General features: G+C 39.1%; 1 protein-coding gene across 2 annotated transcripts in view; it reads left to right on the forward strand.

Moving 5' to 3' along the window:
• Nucleotides 1-21,099, forward strand: part of vps9d1 (VPS9 domain containing 1) — a 32,722-nt gene extending 11,623 nt beyond the window's left edge. The window contains exons 10-17 of one of the 2 annotated variants that reach the window (XM_044356816.1): nucleotides 845-993; nucleotides 1,927-2,286; nucleotides 2,441-2,570; nucleotides 5,191-5,396; nucleotides 6,697-6,781; nucleotides 11,097-11,201; nucleotides 15,143-15,259; nucleotides 18,138-21,099. In XM_044356816.1, the coding sequence (XP_044212751.1) occupies nucleotides 845-993; nucleotides 1,927-2,286; nucleotides 2,441-2,570; nucleotides 5,191-5,396; nucleotides 6,697-6,781; nucleotides 11,097-11,201; nucleotides 15,143-15,254 (1,147 nt within the window). In that variant the 3' untranslated portion in view covers nucleotides 15,255-15,259; nucleotides 18,138-21,099. Of the gene's footprint in view, nucleotides 1-844; nucleotides 994-1,926; nucleotides 2,287-2,440; nucleotides 2,571-5,190; nucleotides 5,397-6,696; nucleotides 6,782-9,608; nucleotides 9,877-11,096; nucleotides 11,202-15,142; nucleotides 15,260-18,137 lie in introns of those variants that run through there. The other variant, XM_044356817.1, reaches the window with a different exon arrangement.
• The last annotated feature ends 3,087 nt before the right edge of the window (nucleotides 21,100-24,186 follow it).

The following is a 24,186-nucleotide window of genomic DNA, read 5'->3' on the forward strand; positions in this document are numbered from 1 at the left end:
GACTGTTAACAGTAATATTTTTTCCCAGCTGCTTTAATTCTTCTATTTTACACATTCAGCAGTGATTTTAGGCTACTGAGACATGAATTATAACTTTGGTTATTCCACTGCTCCACCACAACACAGCAGATAATATGATGTATTGATAAAAACACAACTGAATTTCTTTGTTACTGCAGCAACTTACTGTATGCCCAAAACTAACCTGCTATATGACAAGTTAAAGTGATCATAACCCCTGGTCCCTGAACATTTTTGAGGCTTTCAACTGTCATGGCAACCCTGTGTTACTATCACAAAGTTGTTAAACCATCATATTTACACATTCAGCATCCAATTTTAGGTTGCGTTCAAAAGGTCAGCTCAGTCCTGCTTGCCTATATCGTATCAGCCTCCCTGTCAATACATGATGGTTCAGAAGTGTTTGTTTCCCTTTTTGTATCTATTGTGTACTGACTTTAGAGATAGCTGCAGTTAGTGTGACTCCGGGTTGGTACTATCCACACTTAAATCAAATATATAACAGAAATAGAGTGAGAGAAATGGGTTTGTGTGTAAATATGTCAGTTGTTCTTACAAGAAGTTTTCATAAAGCCATATACTTATGCCAGTAGACATGTTCACTTCTATATTTATACTAGTGTGTTGTTAGTTCCCAACCTACTCGCCTTAAGTTGGTCACTGCATTGCTGTTATTCTTCATTAAGTATTAATGAGATCTAAATGGACAAAACAAAGTAGAAAAAGATGCATGAAAAACATCCAAATGCATCCCTTCAGTTAGCTAATTATAGCCTCCTTATATACATCTGATTGCAATTGAACATTTGCATTGTGTCTTCAGCCGGTCTGACCACCCAGTGGTGAAGCTGCTGAGGAAACACCAGTATCGGGTTTACAACAAGCTCTACCCCATCATCAGTAAAGGTCTCCCCCAGAGTCCTGCAGTGCCACTGAGACCTTCTCGCAGTACTCACAACCTGCTTCATCCAGGTAGGGTTGATTATACAAAGATGAGATCACATTTATCTTTTTCATTTTCTCTGCTCGGGTCGTTTGCAGCAGCCTTTTTGCTCCTCTGCTCTTAAGCCTGATTGAAAGTGTTATGGAATCAAAATTGTGTGAAATGTAGCTTGTAGTTCCCATTTTGAGATGTCACAGAAAGTAGTAAATAATGTGATTTGGGCATAATTCCATCAGCTGATAATTCAGTTGGCCTCTTGAAAATACAAGATGCATCCCCTTGATGTTCATCATTGGCCTCGTGTGTCCATTGAAGTGTCAGAAATCATTCAATTATTGACCCGTTCACCACTCACTATGTAAAGGACTGTACAGCCAATCAAATGTCCAAAACGGAAAACAATCCGACAGTCCTCTAAATGTATCTTTTTTTTTTTTTCCCTCTTTACATTTCACAATGAGTCGGCTCTTTGTCAGTGACCAATAGTTAATTGTATCCTACCTTTTAAGTTGCATTGTGGGATAACTGATTCCACTTTATAGGACATAATAATTCTCTGACATTTGGACAACACTACAAAATGGCGAAAACTCTATATAATGGACGATATAGTGTAGAACTGAAATGATTATTGGATCGGTGGATTGGCAGGAAATTAATCGATTTAATTCATTTTTAAGAAAACATTCTGCTTTTCTTCATTGTACGTGAGAGTAAGCTGAATATCTTTGATTTTGTAGACCAAACAATTGGTTTCATTGGAGCTCATACTGGTCTGCTTCTCGCTGTGTATGCATTTTCAATTAGAAATCATTTTTCAAAATGAAACAAAGCAATGCATGGACAGTGTTGTAAAGCATAAAGAAATAGTTATTTAGCCATACTAACACATACATGGCTGGCTATAGGTTGAATCATTATCAAACAGTAATGGATACTTCTTTACTTGGATCATTTTACAGAGACGCAGAGGAAGCCAACTACAACTGCAGGCAGTAGTGTTGGTGCCCAGAGCTTCAGCACTGACTGCTCGCTCTCCCCCTCGCCCTCCCATGACTTCAACACCAACTATGACAACGAGGAAGGGGAGGAGCAGGTGACGGTGGACCGGGAGAACTCGTTTGAGGATCTGGAGCAGTTCCTGACCCAGCTGGACTGGGCCCCGCCCCACGGCAACATGGACGACACCTGCTCTGATTCAGAGCTGACCTGTGATTCGTCAATGCAGCCGGAGCAAGATGAGGGCCACATCTCAGAGCTGGAGGCGAGAGCAATGAAAGAACACCTGAAGGCTGTTGTCAAAGACATTCATATAGCTATTGGTGAGCCCGATGAGAGAGTGTGTGTGTTTGTGTGCATAGGAAATTGTCTCAAAGGAACAATTTCCTGTTGCTGTTGGAAACGTTTAAGAATGAATTTTACATCAACAGTTAATGTAAAAGGATATTAAATGTTAGGAGTGTTTCTTTTTTTCAGATCAGCTTCTCTCACTGTGTTTGCTGTCCTTTGAGTGTCTGAACACAGCCAGCTCTAAGGACTTGTGCCTCGCCAGCATAGAAGAAGCCTTCTTCACACCCCTGTGGAGCGCCCTGGTGGCTCTTTTCAGGTAGTGCAGCCTAAAACACGTCTTCATGATTTTAAGTGTTGTCTTAAACATGGAATGTTTCTTACTGCTTTTGCTAACCAAATATGCAGCACTTTACTTAGACTAAGAGTAGGGATGCACAATATTGGATTTTTTGCTGATATCTGATATGCCGATATTTCCAAGTCATTGTGGACAATTGCCAATACCGATATATACACATATTTTTTTCCAGCTGGCTGAGGAGACTATTATGCATGCAAGCATAGATTGTACTAAGTATAATCAAGAAAGACAATATATGAAGGAAGAATTTAGGAAGCCTTAAAACTTTAATGAACCTGCCAAGTGAGTGGAGCAGTAGAGTTTATTAGACAGACTGAATTAATGTGTAGGAATTAATCCCCCCCCCCCCAAACAGGGTGGTACATCCTGTGCAGCTGAACATAGCAGCTCCTCGCCGGACTGTTTCTCCCTGACGGTCGTGGTGCTTCCTCAAGCTGCCCGTCAGACCACCTTGTCTGACGGACAGCTGAGTGAAGTGGAGACTGCGGAGGAAACACCGGGACTGTCTAGGTGAAACAGTCTGTGGAGGGAAGCACAGTCAGGCGGCGGAGGAGAAGGCAACATATCGGCCTCTCACAATCGTCAGAAATGGCCGATGCCATTATTTCATTTTAGAGCTTTTATCAGCCGATACCGATGACGTGCCAATAATATTGTGCATCCCTAATTAAGAGCTTGATTATATTTTGAGCTTACTCAACTCTACAAAACAACACTGTTTATTATTGCCAGTTTTAAAATCAGTCACGCTGGTCGAACCAAATACACTGCCAGGTAACCTTTGAATGGCTCACGTGTGTGTATATAGAGTTGTTGTTTTTGCCTGCTTTCAGACTTTGTCCTAGCTGACTACCACTCACACTTTGCCATCAAACACAGTTTGCTGCCAAAAATCATTGCATTCACGAGCTCTGTTGTCTGAAAATCAAAACTGGAAAACAAACTTTCTGAAAAGGAGACGTCATTTAGTAGGTCAGTGGTTTTGAAAAACATTGCTCTTTGGCAGCCAACTTGAAAATCTGCCCCTCTCTGTCTCTGTGTTTGCTGCGTTCAATAAATTAAAAAAAGTAATTGTATGTTAGTCATTAATTTGAACTTGACTTTTTGAAAACATGAGCACTAACATGTTTATGGCAGAGTGGGAGGAGGTCACAGGGTTCAGGAATTTAGTGTTCTCAAAGTTTTTATTATTATACTGCAGTTAAAGGAAGCAATTTAGGTTTGGCATGAATTGTTTCCTAGAAATACACTCAGTCAATGTCTCTTATTGACCAATAAGTGGCAGTGTTACTCCAAGTATAATAAGTATGTCAGCTGCTTCCCAGCTTCTATTGCTGGTTTAATTCTCATTACATTCAAACAGTCTGTAAAATTATCAGCTGTTAGTATATTAGTAGGTTATACTAGTGTGTGTGTGTGTGTGTGTGTGTGTGTGTATATATATATATATAGTATTTTCTACACTTAGAGAACCTCTTGATAGACTGTTTATAGTGTTTAGACATAAATACTGATGTCAGTATCTAAGAAGCGATTTTAGCTGTTAGGTGGATTTGTTCTTTCACTGGTTCGTGGTCCATCTGACATCAATAAGATGCCACATAAAGTTACATCAGAGACAAATGGAAGTAACTGACAAGTTCAATTCAGTGTCATGAAAACAAAGACTATATTATTCTTTTGTTCTGGCCTGTGACCTCTTAGAGACTAAAGGAGGGCAAGTGTGTTTTTTTTTTTTGTTTGTTTGTTTTAAATGAAAATAAAAGAAAGATGTATCTTTTCACTTAGTCCTTCAGGCTAGTTGTGTTTTTAAGAAATATTGATAATGCAGGGTGGACCAGTGTTTACAGTGATTTTTCTGCAGATAGTGGTGTTTACTTAATTGCCATTACAACAGTGTTGGTTGGAATTTGCCTTTGTGAGCTCATAGTGCAACAACTTAGACAGGACAACATTCAACACAACATACTAATGATAAAACCTCTACATTTTAAAATATCCAAAGTTTCATAGATATAAAAAATAATCTAAAAATGATATACCTTAAAGTGCAGAAGGTTTGTGATTTAGAAGTTAAATAACTTAAATATGTTGCGTCAGGGAATGTACTTCTTTTAAACCTTTCAGATTTAAAACAGCTATCTGAACCATTTTTTCCATATTTGGAATTTGATTATGTCTCGTGATCCATGTTGCTGTTAAGTTAACTGTTGGCTCAAGGTAAGGTATAGGCAACCACACGCCTTCTCTTTGACCTGTTTTTGCAATCTTTTCTCCTGCCCCCTGGACAGCCTAACACAGCGGTTCACAAACTTTTTTTTCTGCCATGTCTCCATCCAGAAGCCAAAAATATTCACACATACATAGACTGTAATTTATCAACAGATAACAACAGTAGGGTCGAAAACAAGTAGTTTTTTATTACTATCATCAAGAATACAGGCTGCATGTTTCTTTTCACAAATGTTTCTCAGTTTCTGATGTCCAACTTAAAAATGCAATTTTGTCCAAACTGTGATCAAGTGTATGTTGGCTTTTAGTTTTCAGTCTGGCAACCTTGGTCTTTCTTTCTCAGGAAGGTCCACAGGGAAAGAGAGCTGGCCTTTGAGACCAGTTTGAAGCTGTATCGCGATGCTTCACCTGGAGATGTTGGTGTACCTTTGAAACTGTTTCCCCAGGACCCTGGCGCATTGCAAGGGTCCTACCCATACGAGTCTGCTGTTCAGGAGCTTAAGCTTCTCACTAAAGACTGCTGTCCACAGAGGAAGTTGGAATGCATTGGTGAGTTACATTGTGTTGTTTTATTTTCTTGCTCACTCAAAGGCTGTATTTCAGGACAGATAGCATCTATTAGAGAGTATTAATTCAACCAGAAGGGGGCAATCAACCCTTTCCCAGCAGAGTACCAAGACCTCAGACTTAGCTCAGACTCTCATCTTAACTGCTTTATACATTTATTATCTTATACTAGCATGCCCTCTGCAGTTTTTCAGATAATTTATTTTTGTATTTTGTATAGCTACATATCCTCCTGGATGATGGGCTAGTTGGGTGTCACGGGTGGTAATGCACTTGTCAAAGTAAAAAAAAAAAAGCACAACAAGCCACACCCAATAGTGCGGTATAGTGCCCAATGCAAACAAAAGACTCTGTCACCACCAGATCTAGACCTGTTTCCTGCTATAAAACTAGAGGCCTAGCAGTTGCACCTATTAGTTAACTACTAAAACTAGGAAAGGATAATGTGGGCAACCTGATGATCAACAAGAGCTGGGCTCCACAGTAATAATCCTCATTGATGTAGACAGTATTTTATTCAGTGCAAAATTAAAACATACCCCCCAGCCTGTTAGCCTAGACATTGTTGCATGAAGCCTCAATAGAAGGTTCATGTGTAGCTCACAGTTAAACAGTCCATTTACTGAACACAAACCGTTGTTTTTGAACTCAAACAGGTTAGCCAGAGTCCTTTGAGGTTTGCCACTACATGCAGAGAATGTGTGCTGAGCTGATGAAATTCAATGACACATAAGCGTCTATTGAAAAGAGAGACGTCACAACTTGCTCTGTAAACTTGGGTGTCACGGACCTGGGTCTTGCTATTCTGTAGCACTTTCTTAGACATTTGTTGGCTACTTCCCAGTGGTAAATTCAGAAATGTGGAACTCAAGAAGATGTCAAGGACTGTCAAAACTCATCATAAGTGTCAGTATCTGTGAGTTTCTCTAGGTGTTGCCCTTTTCTTTTAAGTGGTGGCTGTAGCTACTCTGTATACAACATTAAAAAAACACATGCTGTGCATCGATGTCATGAAACTGACTGCATGAAACAGTGGTTGGTGTGAGGAGAGTGCGAATCATCCATAATAACCCAAATTTGATACTTAATTTGACAAATTACCTCCAACAATCCTCTCTGTTTCCTCTGTCATCTGGGACCAATTCATTTTATAGTTGTGTTGTAGTTAAGGCAAGCCATGCTTAGTTGCAGACCATCAGTGTACGGTGTCTGTAGATTGTTAATTTGGTTCAAGGAGAGGTGTTTAACATGGTTTATATATGATGCTCCTGCTATGTTACAGTGAGGACATTACGCCTGATCTGTGCTTGTGCTGAGGACTACAGATGTCTTCATGAGGTCGACTCAACACCCAAAACAGCTGCCATGTGAGTAAATCATCAGCTGCAAAAAGTGTCCATTCTTTGTGGTTTTTGATGTTAGTCAACGCTTAAAATGTAAGATCACTCACTGAGGGCTTTTACTGGGAACTGGAAACCTCAGCGTTACGACACTTCGTTACATAAAAATTGATGGAATACACTAAACAGTTTGAGGATACAATAAGTGGGGTGAAAACAAAGTACAGAACACTGTACTAAAACTATTGGGGAGTTTGAATTCCACCAAAAAGCACCCCTCACTGAACTTGAAAATAAGAGACCTCTCCTCATTAACTCCATGCTTATGGTAGGGAGGAAAAGACTGTCCCAAAGTCCACTTGAAGTACCCAAACATGATTTTAAGGGCTCTCTGCCATGGTAGATGCTCTGTCATGTCTCATCAGTGCTCTGTTAGGCCTGGCACAGCAGGGGCTGTCCTAGGTTTATTGCCCCCCTATAGAGTGCCTCTTCCTAGCCAGGCCTAAAAGTGGGTCGTCCTGTCTGGTTGTGGAACAGACCCAGGGCCCAACAAGGAGCTCAGGCAAAAGAAGAAAAGACATGGAGGTTTGTGGAATCCATGATGATGCTCGGAGGGCCAGACAAAGGCTCAGTGGGTCATAATGGAAGCAGCAGACTCAATTTAACCCTTTAATGTTCCGACGGCCCGTCAGACTATTAAGTACACAACTCTGCTGTGTACACACCTCTTGTCTTGAAGTGGGTGCTCATGTGACACATCTTTGGAAAGCTAAGATTCTTGTGATTCAGTTGATGCAAACCATGTCAAGATACAATCACAACAGCAGGTACAATCAACGCCTCTGTCAGACCACCTATGAAGCCTAAAGTTACTCAACTGACTTATACAACTCTGACAAAAACAGTCTTGTTACATTGGCAAAGGTCCAGTTGACTCAATATTTAGCCCAAAACACATTATTACACCAATAAATATCCACGAATGGCTGTTGCATAATTTTTAGCCGGCAGATGTCTAATCTTCAACATGTTCTCCGTCATAACTCGAGTTAGCATGTAAACATTAGCCACATCTAGGTATCAAAATAGCAGCTGCACTCCAATGTTTTGATTGAGACCTCACTTGACCCAATAGGAGCTTCCATGTGCTGTCCACAGCCTACAATAGCCAACGAGAGTTCGCATTACAATAAGGTGCCTGCCCCTCTTCTTTCGTGTAAAGACTGAGCCAATAGGAACAGACTCTGCTGATGACTGGTGCTTCAAATAGCCAATGAAATTCCGAAAATGACAATATGCAGCTATAGTGGTTTCCATAAAGCCACAACATGGAAATTGTGAATTTAAATAGTTTGCTGTGTTACTTTTTATACAAGTTGCTTTTCCGCCAAAGTATTTGTTTTGACTCTTTTTTTTTATATGCACAAAGTTTAGTTTCAACAAGGGAACAAAGCAGTATAATGGGTTTATGCTTCAGTTACTCTGAAGCAGCATTTATTTTGTGTCTTTAAATGGTCTTTTTTTGTAAGATGCCTAAAAAAATACCCTTGGAAAAACATGTGTAAAATATTCATTTTCTGTGGTATTATTAAATTTGAACTTGGACTAGGTAAGGCTCCATGCCGTGGTCCCATTTTGTTTTCCAGCTAATAAGTCCCAGCTACAGGTCATCTGCAGGCATCTGTTTGCAAAAAAATATTCAGGCAGAAATAAAAACTTCTACTTCAGTGTGTTCAAACTTCTATTACTCAATGCCAGTAGCACTTACAGTGATTCTGACTGTTGGCGGAAAACACTTCAGAGTGTTAGCTTTCAAAAGAGACCAAAACCATGCATGTACTCCTAATGGTTCAAGAACAGCTTATTTTAGGTATGCATTTGATAGGCATTTAAGGCTAATTTTACAGGAATTTAATGGAATTTTAAGGGGTTAAATTGTTCTGCTTTTACAAAGTTTGTCTGAAACACTGACAAATGACTGAAGAAATAGTCTTTTCTGCATCTCATGCAGGAAAGAAAGCAGTGATACACTTATAATTAACCTCATCACTGCCCAGTTTAACCCTATCGGTAGGTTAGTGGACAGAATATTTTGGCATCAATATTGTACAAGCATAGACTGAGAATTTTAATGAACACACTAGTAAACAAACTGAGGGCAAGCATTTTTACTAAGGTGGGTGGAGATTTAAGTCCTAGAATAGGGGTGTTTACTGTGTTTTTTGGAGAGTCAGCCTTCAGTTAAGGTCAGGCATTTTTTAATAGGGCTTCAAACAGTTGACAGGAAACCCATAGAGACTGTCACCAACATTTAAAGGGTTTTTATGTGTGTGTATATGTGCACAGCGTTAATGCCTGTAAAAATCCTCTGTTTACTCTTAAGTGCAACCCACAAAACACCCAGTATCAGGGGAATAACATGCAAAAAATCTTGTTCCCTCTCTAAAGACAGTTATCTGATATCTTGTCCTCTTCATACACCCTTGCCCTCGTCCCTTTTTTCTCTTTTGTTAGATCCACTAATGTTTTTTGAGAATGGTTGGGGCTATGTCTCCTGCTCCATATCTGTCTCCTTGTATTTGAGTGAGTGTGAAGTGATCAGAGACGACAGAGTAGAAGAGATGACCGAGCACAGCACTTCTCAAAGATATTATGAAGAAAAGTTGTGATGTTGAATGATCTTCTGTCCATTTTCAGTACACTAAAATATACAACTTGGCAACAAAATTTATCTCCAAGAAATGAAAACTGAATCATGCTGTATTGAATTTGTTTTGTTACCTGGATACATGAATCAAACATGGCCAAACTACAGACAAAATCTAAATATTTTTTTTTCTTGTTTATTCTTTAGAGACAAAGAATACAGTCTGACATCTAAGGATATAATCTGGAGTCATTGTTGGAGAAAATCATTGTAGCTTGGCCAGAATAAGAAATAAATCAAACTCAGCATTTCAAAGGTTTTTCAACCGTTTTTCAAAGCTCAACTCTGGCACTTCAGGTCATCACAGATCCATTTTATTTTTACAGCGTCATAATGTAGCCGATGATCTCTGACTGCTCTAATTCAATAAATCTTTCATTCAGAAGTGAACTTAAAATTTTGGCTCTATATTTGATTCCAGATTCCTTTAAGAGGGTAATTTTGGATGGCGTCCTTTACTGCCTCCACATTTTCTCTGTCCTGATTGCAGCTCAGTACAGACCCATATGTGACAGCTTTTCTTAGTCCATGTCAATACAGGTTGCTTTTCTGCGTGTCACTGTGACTCACAGGAAGCGGTTTTGGTCCCAAAAGACCCAACTGATTGACTTTAAAGTGGATTTATAACCGATAATGATGTTCTGCTGACAGATGAATTTGTGTGTATTTTATATTTCCATTGCATATTTAGTTTTCCTCAGTGTCTTTGCTTATTTATTTTCACCACACCCTGTCACTGTGGTTTCACACACAAAAACACTGAATTTTAGTCACTGCCCTCTTTTAGTCATTGAGCAGCATTTTCATTTTTGTCACTTCTTTGTCTTTGACCGACTGGGAGCTCATTTGTTCTCCTGTGTGCCTTTGTCCACATCCCTTTCTTTGTGTCGCTACATCGGTCACCACTTTTTCTCTGTATCTTGTTAATTAAGTTTTTTCCCCTCTGCCAGTCTCTGCTATCTTTTGACTTGTTTTATCCTTAATTGGAATGCATTGCAAACCCATAAGGGAGCTTAATCTTCTCAATGAAATCCATATTTATGCACGTGGGAAGAGTGCATTGTATCCTTGGAATGCAGAGACGCCTGTTTTCGTGTGAGGGGATCGATGTGTGTGTTTACAGTAGTGAACTCAGAAGATTATAATTCAGGGTTGCAATTGTGTGTGTGTGCATGTGAGGTCCAGCTCTCTGTGGTTACATGAGCCTGTCCACACCTTCCAGAACCTGCAGAAGGAGAGTATCCAGTTGCATGCAGCCGGGTCAGTCAAGGGCCAGCAACCTACCTTCTCACGCAAACTAGCAAGCAAGCAGTTAGCCCTGCGTGTGAGTCCTGATAAACAAATGGTCACTGTCTGCACACAGGGAGAATGCTATCAGGCTGTCATCATCTCCCAGGCTGCAATTTGTCCTCCCAACAGATCTTGGGGAGAGAGAAAAAAAGCTTTATCATTCCCATTCCTGAACACACATTAAGAGCTACATTTGACTGAGTTTCCATTCAGTCCCCTGGAGAGCACATGCCATCGTACGCTGTAAATGTCATTCTTAATTTTTTTCCCTTCTGCTCTATTTATTTACTTCTGTTTTCCTCTTTTTCTCGATCCCACCGCCTCCCCTCTCCTTTCCTCTGACAGCGGTGCAGATGACCTGTTGCCCATCCTGTCCTTCGTGGCTCTACGGTGCCAGTGTCCACAGCTGGTATCTGAATGTACTGCTTTGGAGGAGTTCATTCATGAAGGGTGAGTCACTATGATGGGAAAAGATGGTGAATGATCTCCTTTGTTTGCAGCAACAAGGTTGCACAAAGGTTTGTCTGATTAGAGTTTAGTCACAGTTTTGAAGAAGTACTTACCTGCGCCCTTGTCAAATATGAAGCAATTGCAAATGCAAACAAAGAGAAATGCCAACATGCTGGCAGCTACTGTCAGAAATACAACTTAAAAGCAACTGATGCAACGACAATCAAAGAAATGAACAATAGCAGTTTGTTTGGTTAGCACTAACCACAATGACTAATGCATTTAATTTCTGTTAACTCTGATCTCATTATCCTTATATCCAGCTGCAGCGAAAAATCCCGTCACTATTAACCACAAGCCGGGCACCAAAGCCCTTTTTTAGACATGAAAGTTCATCAAGTTGTTAGTGATGTTTTTTTTCCATTGAGGCCCTGGTTACTTTTATGTAACGAGCTGCATGTCTGAAAGTGGTTAAAGTTAGTGACTGACTAGTGAACATAATCAAGCATTTAGCAGCTACAGAGCCAGATATTTTTCTCAGGAGTTTGCGGAGACCAAAACAGAGCTCAAAAGAAAAAGTAGATATTGGACTTGCATTCATTGGGTAGTCAGAAATGTGACTCCAAATGCGGACATTTTGACTTGGCATAGTAGGAAAAGCACAGGTGTTACTAATAACATTAATGATGGCTCTGTTATATTCAAGTGTCCCAGGATGACAGTGAGCCAGCATGCACAATATCAGGACCCTGAAACTGAAGCAGCTATTACTTAAACCTGTGCTTTTCCTACTGTGACACAGTGTTTCCCCTATAATTGTACAGGCCTGGTGGGCCACCGGGCCAATGAGAACCCCCACCAGGCCAAATATTTTTTTTGGATGCCAAATATCCATTCATTCAGAAATCAATAATCATATGCGTTTGGGAGCCTCTGTGTGACACTGTTCCGAAACGTGAGTCAATCTCTGTGTCATTGCCTGGAAATCTCTCGATGTGATGCGAGTTCCACTGCTATCAGAGTCCCTTTTTAAATTACTGCAGAGTGAGAGCGTATGGGATGCAGGTTGGCTAACGTGAGCGTGGCAATAGAGAAAAAGCTCTAACGCAGATGATGGACAAACATATATCAACGTTTTCAAGCAAAAATACAGATGGGGAAGAAGGGAGAGGGGCAGCTTATTTTCATGCAATAAATGCAGCTTATTAAGTCATCCTCTCCTTGTGAACACTTTGTTTTAAGTCTTGAATATACCGAGCAAACAAAAATTTGAATGCAAATATAAATTGCGGACATGCCATCCCGCCTGCCTCATCTCATTAGGGTTTTTCAGTGCATACCGCCAGGCCTGAAAAAAATTCTCAGGAAAACACTGCGACATGTCAGAATGTCTGCTGTGAAACAGGCCAACAGGCAACTGTATGTTGGTTCACCAAACCAATTTCATAAGGTGATAGCATGTCAGTGTTGTGTTTAAAGTTTGGCCCCAAGAGGCAAAAAGCTCAGGGCAAAAGCTATACCAGTATTCACAATTTTAGTCAATTTGGGACAATGTCAGAAATTGCATTTATACCATGTGGAAACACACTGACCAATACATTACATCACAGTTTCCCCACCAGAGAGAACTGACTGTTTATTTTTTATTTTAAAATGTCTCACTCAGTACATACCTCTGTCACAATTCTTTAATAACCAAATTTAAGGGATCCTTACCAAAAACATCTGTATCCACCTCAACAATATAGTATCAGTTGGACTCTAGTATTAGTATGTAGTTGTGTTCATGCAATCACAGGTGAATGGCTGCTAACAGTCCAATATCCATTTTTTAATAAAATGTCCATCTTACTCTTGTTTTCTGATGATGACGGATGCATACTGTCTTGAAGTAGTCTTTTAACCACTAAGGTTGAATACTTGTTGGCAAATACCAATATAGTAGTCCAGTAGGACAGTTGGGGAGGGCTGGGAGTCTTGAGTTGAGATACTGCATCATACTATCATAGTATCATTGCGTGTGAGTTCAGACCACACCCCGGAGGTCTACTCACAGCTATAAAAACAGTTGGTTGTAAAAGCCAGCTGGTTAGATTGGCAGTGGTCTAGGAATGTCAGGATATTTGGGATTTGGTTTTTCTTCTCTATAAAAATACAAATAAAGTCCCACTTGATGTTTATGTAGTTCAGTGGGTTGAGGGTTCATCTGAAGGAAGAGGTGGAACCAAGACTGGCCACAAGACTATACTATAAGAGGGTTGATATCCTGGTGTTTCCTGAAGGCTGTGAATGAGGTAGAAAGGCCTTTTGGTTTTATGTCCAACTATGCAATAGAGATACACCAATATCAATATTGATATTGGATATAGGTCCGATACAGACTCAAATAGCTGGATCAGGTATCGTGACAAGGGGCTGATCTGGTATCGGATACCACTACTTTAATAGATAACAATTCAGTGTATTAAAAGATTGATCCCAGTTTCTTCCACACAGTGAGGCATACAGCTTATTAATTAATCACTAGTATCGGATCAATACTCTGTATCAACCAATTCCCAAACCCTATATATCGGTATCAGGACTAAAAAAGTCAGATCGGTGCATCCCTAGTATGCAGTGTCAGGAGTACAATTGGCACAGAAATCAGTCAAGTCATCAAGCCTCACAAGAGTACATGAAGAAGGTGAGATATGAACAATTTTACTTTGATTTGATTTTTTTTTTTTTTTTTTTTTTTTTAAAGAAACAAAGCCTGGTGAGCCCTATAACATCTCCTTCACGTTGACACTTTACTGTGTCAAATTAAATGCAGCTGTTGATGCTTCTCTTAATATATTCCTGCTATGGTTAACAAAACCTCAGCCAGGAGTAAAAAATAGATTTTCATTCACAGTAAACAGAGATGGACCAGCTGTCATCAAGCCCATGAGCAAACATTTCTATGATGATGTCAGTGCTCATCAATCACAAAGCTTGCTGGTTTTTCTTTTGTCTTGTGTTGAATTTTTGGATATTATAGTATAAGTGTCTAAAGCTCCTGGTTCATTGATGGTATCCTAAAAATACAAAATATGGCACTTTGTCAGGGTTAGATTCATAACGTCCTGGATTTATTTACATTGCCGTCTCTGCCTTCACTGTCCTTCACCCTTTATCAAGATGGAGACTGACATTTCATTTTTGATCAAAGAAATATTAGAAACGAACAAACTGAATTATTAAACAGGCAATAACATTTCGGAAGCTAACAAGGTAGAAGGTATCCTAGACACCCCAAACAATCACATTATAAAAGATAACACTCGTACTACATTAGTAACACACAGTGTTTATACACTATTCCCTGGCCACAGCTCTCCCCACTGTGATAAGTATCTTTTATCTTTTCTTCCTTTCACTCTTTGTCTCCATCTGTGCAGTGCAGCGTCCTGGCTGCAGTCGCTCTCGTGTCTTGCTCTTGTTAGTCCAAGGTCAGCCAGAGTTGACTTCTCCAACCCTCCTCTGCCTCTGAGCAAACCCTCCTCCCTCCTCACTTGTTGTTCTCACATATCAACCATCCATCCATCACTCCCTGCATTCCTCATGCTGCCCATCCTTTTTATATTCATTTAATGGCTCTAAAAGTGTAGGAAAAAAGGCAGATCCCTTTCACTCGCTGTTCTGGTCAAGGTTGGGAAGAGATGTTTGATCTTTGACTCACTGTGGGGAAACGCTGATGTGATTTCAGCAGAATTAATAAATTTGGGCTCTATTCTGTCCTTGGATATTTGGGATTTTTGTGGCCAGTCATGTCTCATTGTTTTCAGCATGAAGTCGTTTTCTATCTGTGTCCTTATTTGACTCTTATAGTTTCCTCTTCGATGGATGAACTCACCACATTGTTCATGACTTTTATTTACAGATGTCCTGTTATCAGCTAACACTCACTTCTGTTTCAGCTATTTAATAGGAGAGGAAGGCTACTGTCTGACCTCCATGCAGAGTGCCTTGGCCTATGTTGAGTCGTTGCACACAGCAGGAACTCACCTTCCCGCAGACAAGTTCGTTTGAAACAGGTAAATCTTGCTCAACACTAAGACCAAAACAGAGATTCAACAGATTGAATTTTGGACTTGTATTTATCAGATGGCCAGAACCATAACTCCAAATGTTACTTTTGCCTGCTGGATGTGTAGTTTGGCAACAATTTGGGAACATGTTTGCCATAACAACTTACTAAGATGATAAGTTATAGCCAGGTATTGTTTTTAGCATCGTTCGTTTTCTCAAGTAGAAAAAAAAAGTCAATTATCTCAGCTTTAAGACTTGCTGTACTTTTCCAATGATTCACCTTCTAATTAAAATTCTTTGACATCCCCCCCGTCAGTTTAACCTCCACTGAAGTTTAGGAGAAAACCAAACATACCTCACTTGTTCAGCTCAGCAGACTTCCAAACTACAGAATTCAACAGAATCATCTTTTTGCAGTGCCATCAGATCCAAAAAAGCTCCTTGAATTTATGTGTCTTCAGTAAGATATAGTGAGTGAAATAATATAATGTGGAGCACTTGATCAGTGTGTCTGAGCTGTAAATAGTTTGGCAGAAGGCTGAAATAGAGCTGTAGATGGAAACTCTGTTTTCTTAAAAATACCAATGTATATTAATACATGTTTAATTTTTAATAACTTGACCTGATGACCCATGCCAGACTGAACTTTGAAGCACAGGTCACTCTTGTAACAGTTTTGCCAGCAATTATGAGGAGAGATGAGGGAGAGAGATGGATGGAGTGAAGTAGACTGAGACTGATGTATTACACTGAGGGATGAATGTGTTGCTGAATGGCCTGTCTGTGGCCCAAGGTGATGTTTCCACACTGCTACTCGGCGGGATGAGGCGTGATGACACTGCATGTTATAAAATGTGACATCCTCAACCGGCACTCTCCAAAACTCCCTGTGACACAAGGATTCCACTACAGCCAAATATTTAACTTTGCCTACCGCTGCGCTCCACAGAGCTGTCACTTATCTGCCGGGTCGCTGGGTTGAGAAGTGGAAGCATTCTGAGTATTTCATACTGGAGGAACAGATATAGTTTTGAAGGTCTGGTCTATACAATATATAGACAGTTACATGTATGACTGTACACATCTTCTCTCCTATACAACAAAGATTTTGACTGCATTCATATCTAATAAGGATGAATATAAGAAAGAAGATGACTTTAAGAAATCCTTTCAGGAATCCAGGGTGAAAAACAAGCCTTAATTTAGATCCTGCTCACACTTATTTCAAGTTTGAACATATACAGACGTGTGATAAAATAGAGGAAAACCTGAATGAAGATGCCATCATATACTGCACAGGGCATGAAATGACTGATAACTGAAAAATTCCAAACCAACAATGGGTTGACCCTACTAGCAGGTTTTGTCTGTGAAGAGAAAGCCTGATTCCTCAGTTCACTAGAGTTCAGTTGTTTCCAAAAACTACGGCATTGGCCAGAATATAATCCAAATGATTTTGAAATAATGTGTGTTTTCTTTTTTTTTAAGCATTAGACTAACATATTCACAACAGCAGCTGCTATCTGTGAAGGCATCGGTACCCAACCCCCCAGGAACAGCGTTGGGCTTTGAAGCCAATTTGACATAGTGGCCAAACCATGGAATTACAACTTCCAGGCCCGACAGGCTCACAAAGCATTTTTCCCCACACACAATCATGGAGAAAGGAGCAGCTGTAAAACGTCACAACCCCAGTGAAATGACTCGTTTCACTATCAGATTTTGATCCATTCGATCCGATCGCATTTGGAAAGTCTAGAAGAGCTGCATGATTGAATCGTTTTATCCCCATTCAAGTTAGCCGGAGGGCTAAACTGGAAGTTAGCCGTCTCAGCTGGTTGAAGTCTCTAGTGAGCACGCTCTACGGGCCTCATGAGCCCATACCGTGTGCAGTATGTTTTCATCCTGGTAATTTCTTTACAGCAGGAAGTGGCTTTTTTGGCTTCATGCGACACTGAGAAACTTTCATAGGAATGAACAGGGCCCCACCTCCAAGGCTGTATCTAGTTCTCTTTATACATCCATGATTGGTACATGGGATTAGGAGTGTTGCATTATGGGTTGTTTGTAGTCTTAATGTTGCTAGGCTAGCATGTTTTTCACATCCATTTATAGCATGTCTTTCATAGTTAGTCTGCTTTAAAAGTGTTTAGTTGAACTTACAGGAGTATCTGACAACATGTTTTGCTGCCAGAGAGGAATAAAAAATTCTGACAAGTGAAAAAGAGTTAAAGCCTCTCCTCGGACCAGTGACCCAGTTGTCTGTCAAGCATCTGAGAATTACCAGTGTCACAGTTCAGTTTACCAGTAATACAGTTCTGTTTGTCACACTAGTCTGACAGTATAGTGTGGTGATGTGGCTAAATTTGGGCCAATGCGGTATGAAAAACATCATTGAGCCACATGTTGAGTTCATTTGTTGGGTGATATGTTGCTTGATAATCATGAACACACACACTGTAGTTTATTTTTACTCAATCTCACAGACACACTGTCCTGCCAGAAATACTTACTAGAACACCAAATGTGGATTAATCCACTGCTGAAAATAGTCCCCAACAAATGCGCTGTTTCCTCCTGTTGAAGTAACATTTGATGTAATATACGTTGACTAGCTGTTTTTAAGAAAATTACTGAGACTTCTAAAAAAAACAACAAAAAATTTTTTATTTGTGAGCTATTTTTAAAGATCTTTGTCCCACAGAAGGGATAGGAAAGTTAATGAGAGATAGGCTAATGTGTTATTGGTTTTGGTCTTTTCATGAGGGATTTTGACAGTAAGCAAAATGAATAATGTTCCCAGCCTTATCATTTTAACACAATTATTATTTTTTAAAATGTATTTCCAGTGCAGGGAATAATGTATTCTATTTTGTGTTGCAGGCTGCAGCAGTCAGAGAGTTTTCCTGCTGCACTACAGAGAGACAACAGCTGAACCTGCAGCTCCCTGCAAGTTGTACAGACGCATGTTATCTTGTACATACATACTATATATTTAACAGAAGGACTTCCTTTTCCTCCAAAATCAGTGCCTAGGGAGTCCTGCCTAACCAAATCAGACCCTGCATGGGGCCAAACTGGCCTTTACTGGGTCCTCCTTAAATATCCCTTTTCAAACTGTAAAGAAGTGTTGCATTGCCTAGCACTGGATTGTTAAAGGGATTACTGTATGTGGTTGAGATTGGAGTTATCTTAGGGAACCTTTTGTAAGTGATGCCATTGATTTATATGAATGCTTACAGAGGAATAATCTGCAGATGGTTTACAAATGTATTCCCTTTATTTTCCTTCATTCAGGAAACAAGTCAAATCTGTGGGAACTAAGATGAAAAAGCACTACTGAAGTTGTGTGTGAATCAGCCAACCATGTGTGCTCAGACTGATATTTGTCTACCTTAGAATATGCTAATAGTGTTTCATTGTTTTAGGAAATCCTCGGGAAGATCAGAACACCTCAGACTGATATTACATCAAAGATTTTTTTTAATCCATGTACCCTTTGGCATTTTTTTTTTTTTTTTTACTTTTTACAAATTACAGGCAGACTCATAAATAAGACTGTGTGTGTGTGAGTTTGTAAGTGTGGGGATGAGTTTTTTTTTTAAGACTTGTACAAAAATTCATCCACAGACTTTGAATTGAATATATTAATGTATGCACTTTGGGCGTCGAGGCATTCATGGGTGACACTACACTGGGTGATGGCTTTGAGTTCAGTCAGTAGATCTATTTGCAGACAGATGTGCCTACGGATAGAAACAGCGATTGTCAGATGTTATATAATAGAGACGCAGTGAGACGCCGGAGGAGCACAAGAACAACTGCTGTGGAGAAAAATCTTGTTTATAACATCTGTCACTATGTTTGCATGTAACAGCATGTTGGCTAACATTTAAGTCAGTCATACAGGAATACAGTTTGGTAGTACTGTAGATCGTAGTAATACTGTTGCACTTTGTTAGTTTTCGCCACTTTTCCTGACGTGTGTGTGTGTGTGTGTGTGTGTGTGTTGCTTGTCAGACCATTTGCAAGTCAAGCCACTGGGAACACTGGTATATGTGACCATTATCTTGCCATTTTAACTTAAAATATATCATCATATAACAGTTAATTTACTTTTGCTTCTCTGTCTGTGCACACTCATGTCTGTGTTTGCCTTTTAATTCTTTTTTTTTTCATTCCAAGGTGTAAAATCAACAAACTCTCCAAAGGAAAGCAAAAACATAACCTCCATTTGCACAGTTTTTTTTTTTTTTTTTAAACCCAATGTCCATGCTATACTTTGATGTCTGCAGTTCCCCAAAATTTACAACCACTGAACCATAATTTAAAAGAAGCACTGCATGCCAACCTGTATATTTGAAAATGGATTATCCACAGGTAGTTATTGAGGTGATTAGAAAATACTAGATGCATGGTATTGAAGGGATTGTTTTATGTAGATTTGACATGACAGACTTCAGACTTCTACTTTTTTAATGCTTTTCTCTGAGCCCTTGAAGCTGTTTGGTTTTAAGTATGAGCACACACTGAAATGAGTTCACATGAAAGAGTCTTTTACTTTTGGATTTTTTAGCCCCTTTACTGCAAATGATGTTTACTTAACTATTTTCTAAAGCATGCTGTTCTTTCAAGTCTTAAGTGTGTTTTCATCACTTCCAGGTATCCATTGGTTTCTATATAGTGTACAAATCGTCTTTTCAAAGAATAGAAACTTGCTTTGTATTGGTCCCTTTGTGTTACAGTTGCACTTGAAACTCAAAATTAACTTCAGGTGTGCTGCTGTGGTGCATGCTGGTGCTGCCAGTAAACTCAGACATCCGAGACTTGCAGTAATGTAACAACAATGTGTCTTTACACAAAAATGGTTATGATGATGATGTGATCACCAACTTAATGTTAAACAGGTTTCAAGTCTTTGTTGTAATGTACTGGAATGAATGGAAACTAACAGCTAACATTCACTTATCTTTAACTATAGTATGCTTCAGTAGATGGTCTGCAGTGATTTAAACTGTACTTCATGTGTAATAAATGGGCTAAAATATGCAAAAATATTGTTCAGTTTGTGTATTGAAGACACACCTAAAGCAGACTTTTCCTTCAGTGTCTGTTCTCAGCTCATTTAACAGACAGAAAACTTAGTTTTATACATTTTCATTTCATTGTGTTTGTCTCGTTTGCTTGCTTGAATTGACTATTGAATATATTTTTTATTTTGTATGGGTCCAAAAGATGTGAAAATATGTCTTGAGAACAGTTTTGGGTTACTACTACATACATTAACACCAAAAACAGATTGATGTTTATATAAAAACTTTATAGAATTCTAATAAAAATGGGAGGATGCTGTGACATTTTGCAAAGTGGATTAAGCCACTACATTAATGTAAATGATTTATTGTATAGTTTGTGTTAATTTTGAAAACTGAATGTTATTTCATTATTAAACTGTTTTACTGTGAATACTTGGGAATAATAGGATGAGAATGATGAATGTGTGTGTTTGAGTCAATAAAGACTGCAGAGAAATGTTTAAATCATTTAAAGTGTGTGTTTTCTGATGTATCATACAGCAAGTTCAACTTACTCATGTAGTGTCTCCTTGAGGTATCTAGACTTGTCATAATTGATCACTGCTTTAAAAAGTGCAGTAGAAGTTACAGAAATAACTGAAAATTACCCTTAATGCAAGCAGTATGTTATATATTAGTGTGAATGTACAGCATTTAAAATTGCAGCTGATGTCTGAAAATGTCCAGTAGCCGGAAAAATGTTAACATACAATTAAGATTTGTCTTCTTTTAAGAAAATAATAATAATCACATAAAATAAAATCTTAAAAGGCCCTGAAGCATATTTTTGATTTAGAGTTGAAACAGTTTTGTTTCATGTTGGAGATTTCTGCCTGTCCTGTCTTGTCTGTGCTCTTCTCACCTCTCTGAAGTGAGCGGTGCTTCGTTGGAAAAAGCCAAATTTGGCAGCATTGGAATCACAACATGACAAGTTTGGGGTTGTTTGCTTACTATGCCTGAAATCTGTCAATCAAATATGATCAAACCATGTTGAGTGTTAAACTAATAAAACAATGAATAATAATCAAGGATGTTTTTCTCTGAACTTTAACCCTGACTTGTTTATTTTGTCTGAAATATTCAATACTTTAGAGAAATACTAAATTTGATACCAGCTTTTCAGGGGCTTTAACAATGATGGTGTTTTGCTGTTGATGCAGACAGAAGAACTGGACATAGTGCAATTATGTCTACAAATACCTTTCAAAAGTTCATGTGATCAAAATATTGCATGGATTAATTATATTTCCTTTTCAAGGTGCTGATCACTGTTTAACATAACAGCACATCAGATATACCAATGAGTCTGTAAAAACATTTTCTATTCACAAAGTCACCTCAGGACATTTAATGATTGGTGATTGGGTGCAGTGTTTTGTCTTTACTTGGATCCTGTAGAAATGGTGACATTTTGTCATCACTGATTGGTGAGGAGGTGGTTCTTTCATATGTTTTAACTGTGACTGTATTGCTATAATACAGGCCCGTGTTATACTGTATCACTGGCTGTAACTACTGGCTCAGCTATGAAGATGATCCACTAGGCCTTTTCCACAACAGACAATTTGATATGTCATAGCAGGAAAAACACAGGTGTAATTAATAACATGAACGATGGCTGCATTAAATTTTGGTTCACCAGCTCCAGGGCTCTTGTAATTCGAATGCTGTCATACAATGCTTAACGAGACGGAGTGGTTATTGATTACACCTGTGCTTTCCCTGCTATAACAAGTCAAAATGTCTCATGTGAAAAAGGCCTATGCATCTCTTGTAAATAATAACAAAGAATCTTCTCTTCTGGTTTTTGATACTTTTAATTGGTAACAAAGACAATATGTTTCAGACACACTCAGTAGGGACTGGCAGAAAATGACCGTGATGAGTGTGGACTTCTTTCTTTTTCACCGAAAGTACAACATGTACAAACAGCATTTACTTAAACAGTCCTTGCCTCAGAATAGGAACGCCAACTGATGTGACATGTTTTTCTTTGGGTTTTTTTCAGCTGTCAGTTTGTAGGGTGTCTGTGTGATGCAGGATGTCTGTATGATGCAGGAGGCTGTGATGGACACATGGCTGAATAGCAGCAGAAGCCTGTGAACTTGAAGAAAAAACAACATGCCACTCTGAATCAGTCAGAGCACCACCAGGAGCAACGGTACCACCCAGCATTTCATCCTCCTCTTGCTCTTTCTCTCCATGAACGTTCTTCTCTTTCTGTCTCACTGTGTGTTCTTTTTGTCCATTTCCACTTCACTGACCTTGTCGCCCCCATACCAACTGAGCTGCAGTTTGTGAGTTCCTCGGGTCCATTCTTGGTCAGTGGGGTCATTGTCTTTCCTCCCTCATGTTCAAACAACCAGCATACAGCACTCTTTTTTTCAGTTACATCAACTGTGCATTCACTGTGTATGTAACAGCTAGCTTAAACTATTACAGTTACTTAACCTTTAAACCCTAACCTAATCATAATTCTTCTCCTAAAAGAAAAAATAAATCCAGATTTAACTTTAATGTAGTGACCCATTTTATTTTATTACCCACTGTTCCACCTGCAGGTTGCTGGCAATATTATACACATTGCGACTATGAAAAGTTATATGCATATGAACATGTAATACAGTATCTATCAATAGACTCTCTTTGGTCATTGTTGCGAGGTTAAAAAATTACACCCTGTCGTGAAAATAATACATGATGTATGGCACAGTAGCTACAACTGAAGCCTTAAAGCGGCTATAATCAATATTTTTATTTTAACAATGGATCAAATGACTATGTATAAGTTAAAAAAGTCAAAGGAGTTGCTCATATAGTGACAATCCACGGAGAATTATCACCCAACTCGGCAGTTGAAGTGTTTTGGCATCTTTCAGCTCATTGTTTTGGTTTCACCCACTGAACACTACCTGCCCAGCACCAAACAGCTGACAAAGTTAGCGACTGGCTGGTAATCATAGTGCAGACCAAACAGAACTAAGAGGAAAGTGACCATTGGATTTACATTTATCAGCTGGACAGAGATAAGACTCCGTATGAACACCAGTGTTGCTCCATGTCTGCTGGATGTGTAAATGGACAACTGTTTCCACAACCCATGCCAGTGACTTGATGTATTACTTTAAAGGGTAACTCCACTGATTTTACAGTCTTTACCTCCGTTTTGGTCTACACTAACTCCTGAGTAAAATATCTGGGACCTCAGCTACTGGACGCTTGACTTGCTTTCCTGAGTTGCTAACTTTGGTTCAGTCCCGTTTCATTTTAGGGCAGCTTACGTTCAGCTAATCTGAACTGTTTTATAGGCAGTTAATGAGAGCTGTAAAACTGACTCATACAGTAAAATGTGCAATCATATAACCAAAATGGTAAAATAAAAGAGCCTAAGTTGCAGAGTTTGGTGATAATATGCAATCTCAAATATTTATTAATTCAGCTTTAATGCAAAAAATATCACTTAATGCTGGTTGAATTCCATCCAAAATTTTACCTAAAAACTTATATTTTCCCCGTTTGCGTTGCCTTGAGGGTCCAGGTGAGGTAAATTTTGTCATTTGCTCATGTCTTCGTGCTGCCCAAAATGTATGACCACATTGACTGTATATGCTTACAAGTGCATTGTCAGCTCATGTGTGGAATGTGTATACAGACACTCGATGTAGTACACAACTGCATGTACAACCCAACCTAAATCTGTGCCAACCCAAAAAATGTCCTCAGAGCAGAGGGAACAAAAGCTTTCTCTCCTTTCTGCACTGATCTAAATGTGCATCATGGTGAGAGGAATGAGCGCTCTACTTATTCCCCTCTAAACATGGCAGCTGTTGTAAAATATTCTCTCACCCTATTGTCAC

Source organism: Thunnus albacares, chromosome 7, assembly GCF_914725855.1.
Source record: "Thunnus albacares chromosome 7, fThuAlb1.1, whole genome shotgun sequence".
In the NCBI taxonomy this organism is placed as follows: Eukaryota; Metazoa; Chordata; class Actinopteri; order Scombriformes; family Scombridae; genus Thunnus; species Thunnus albacares.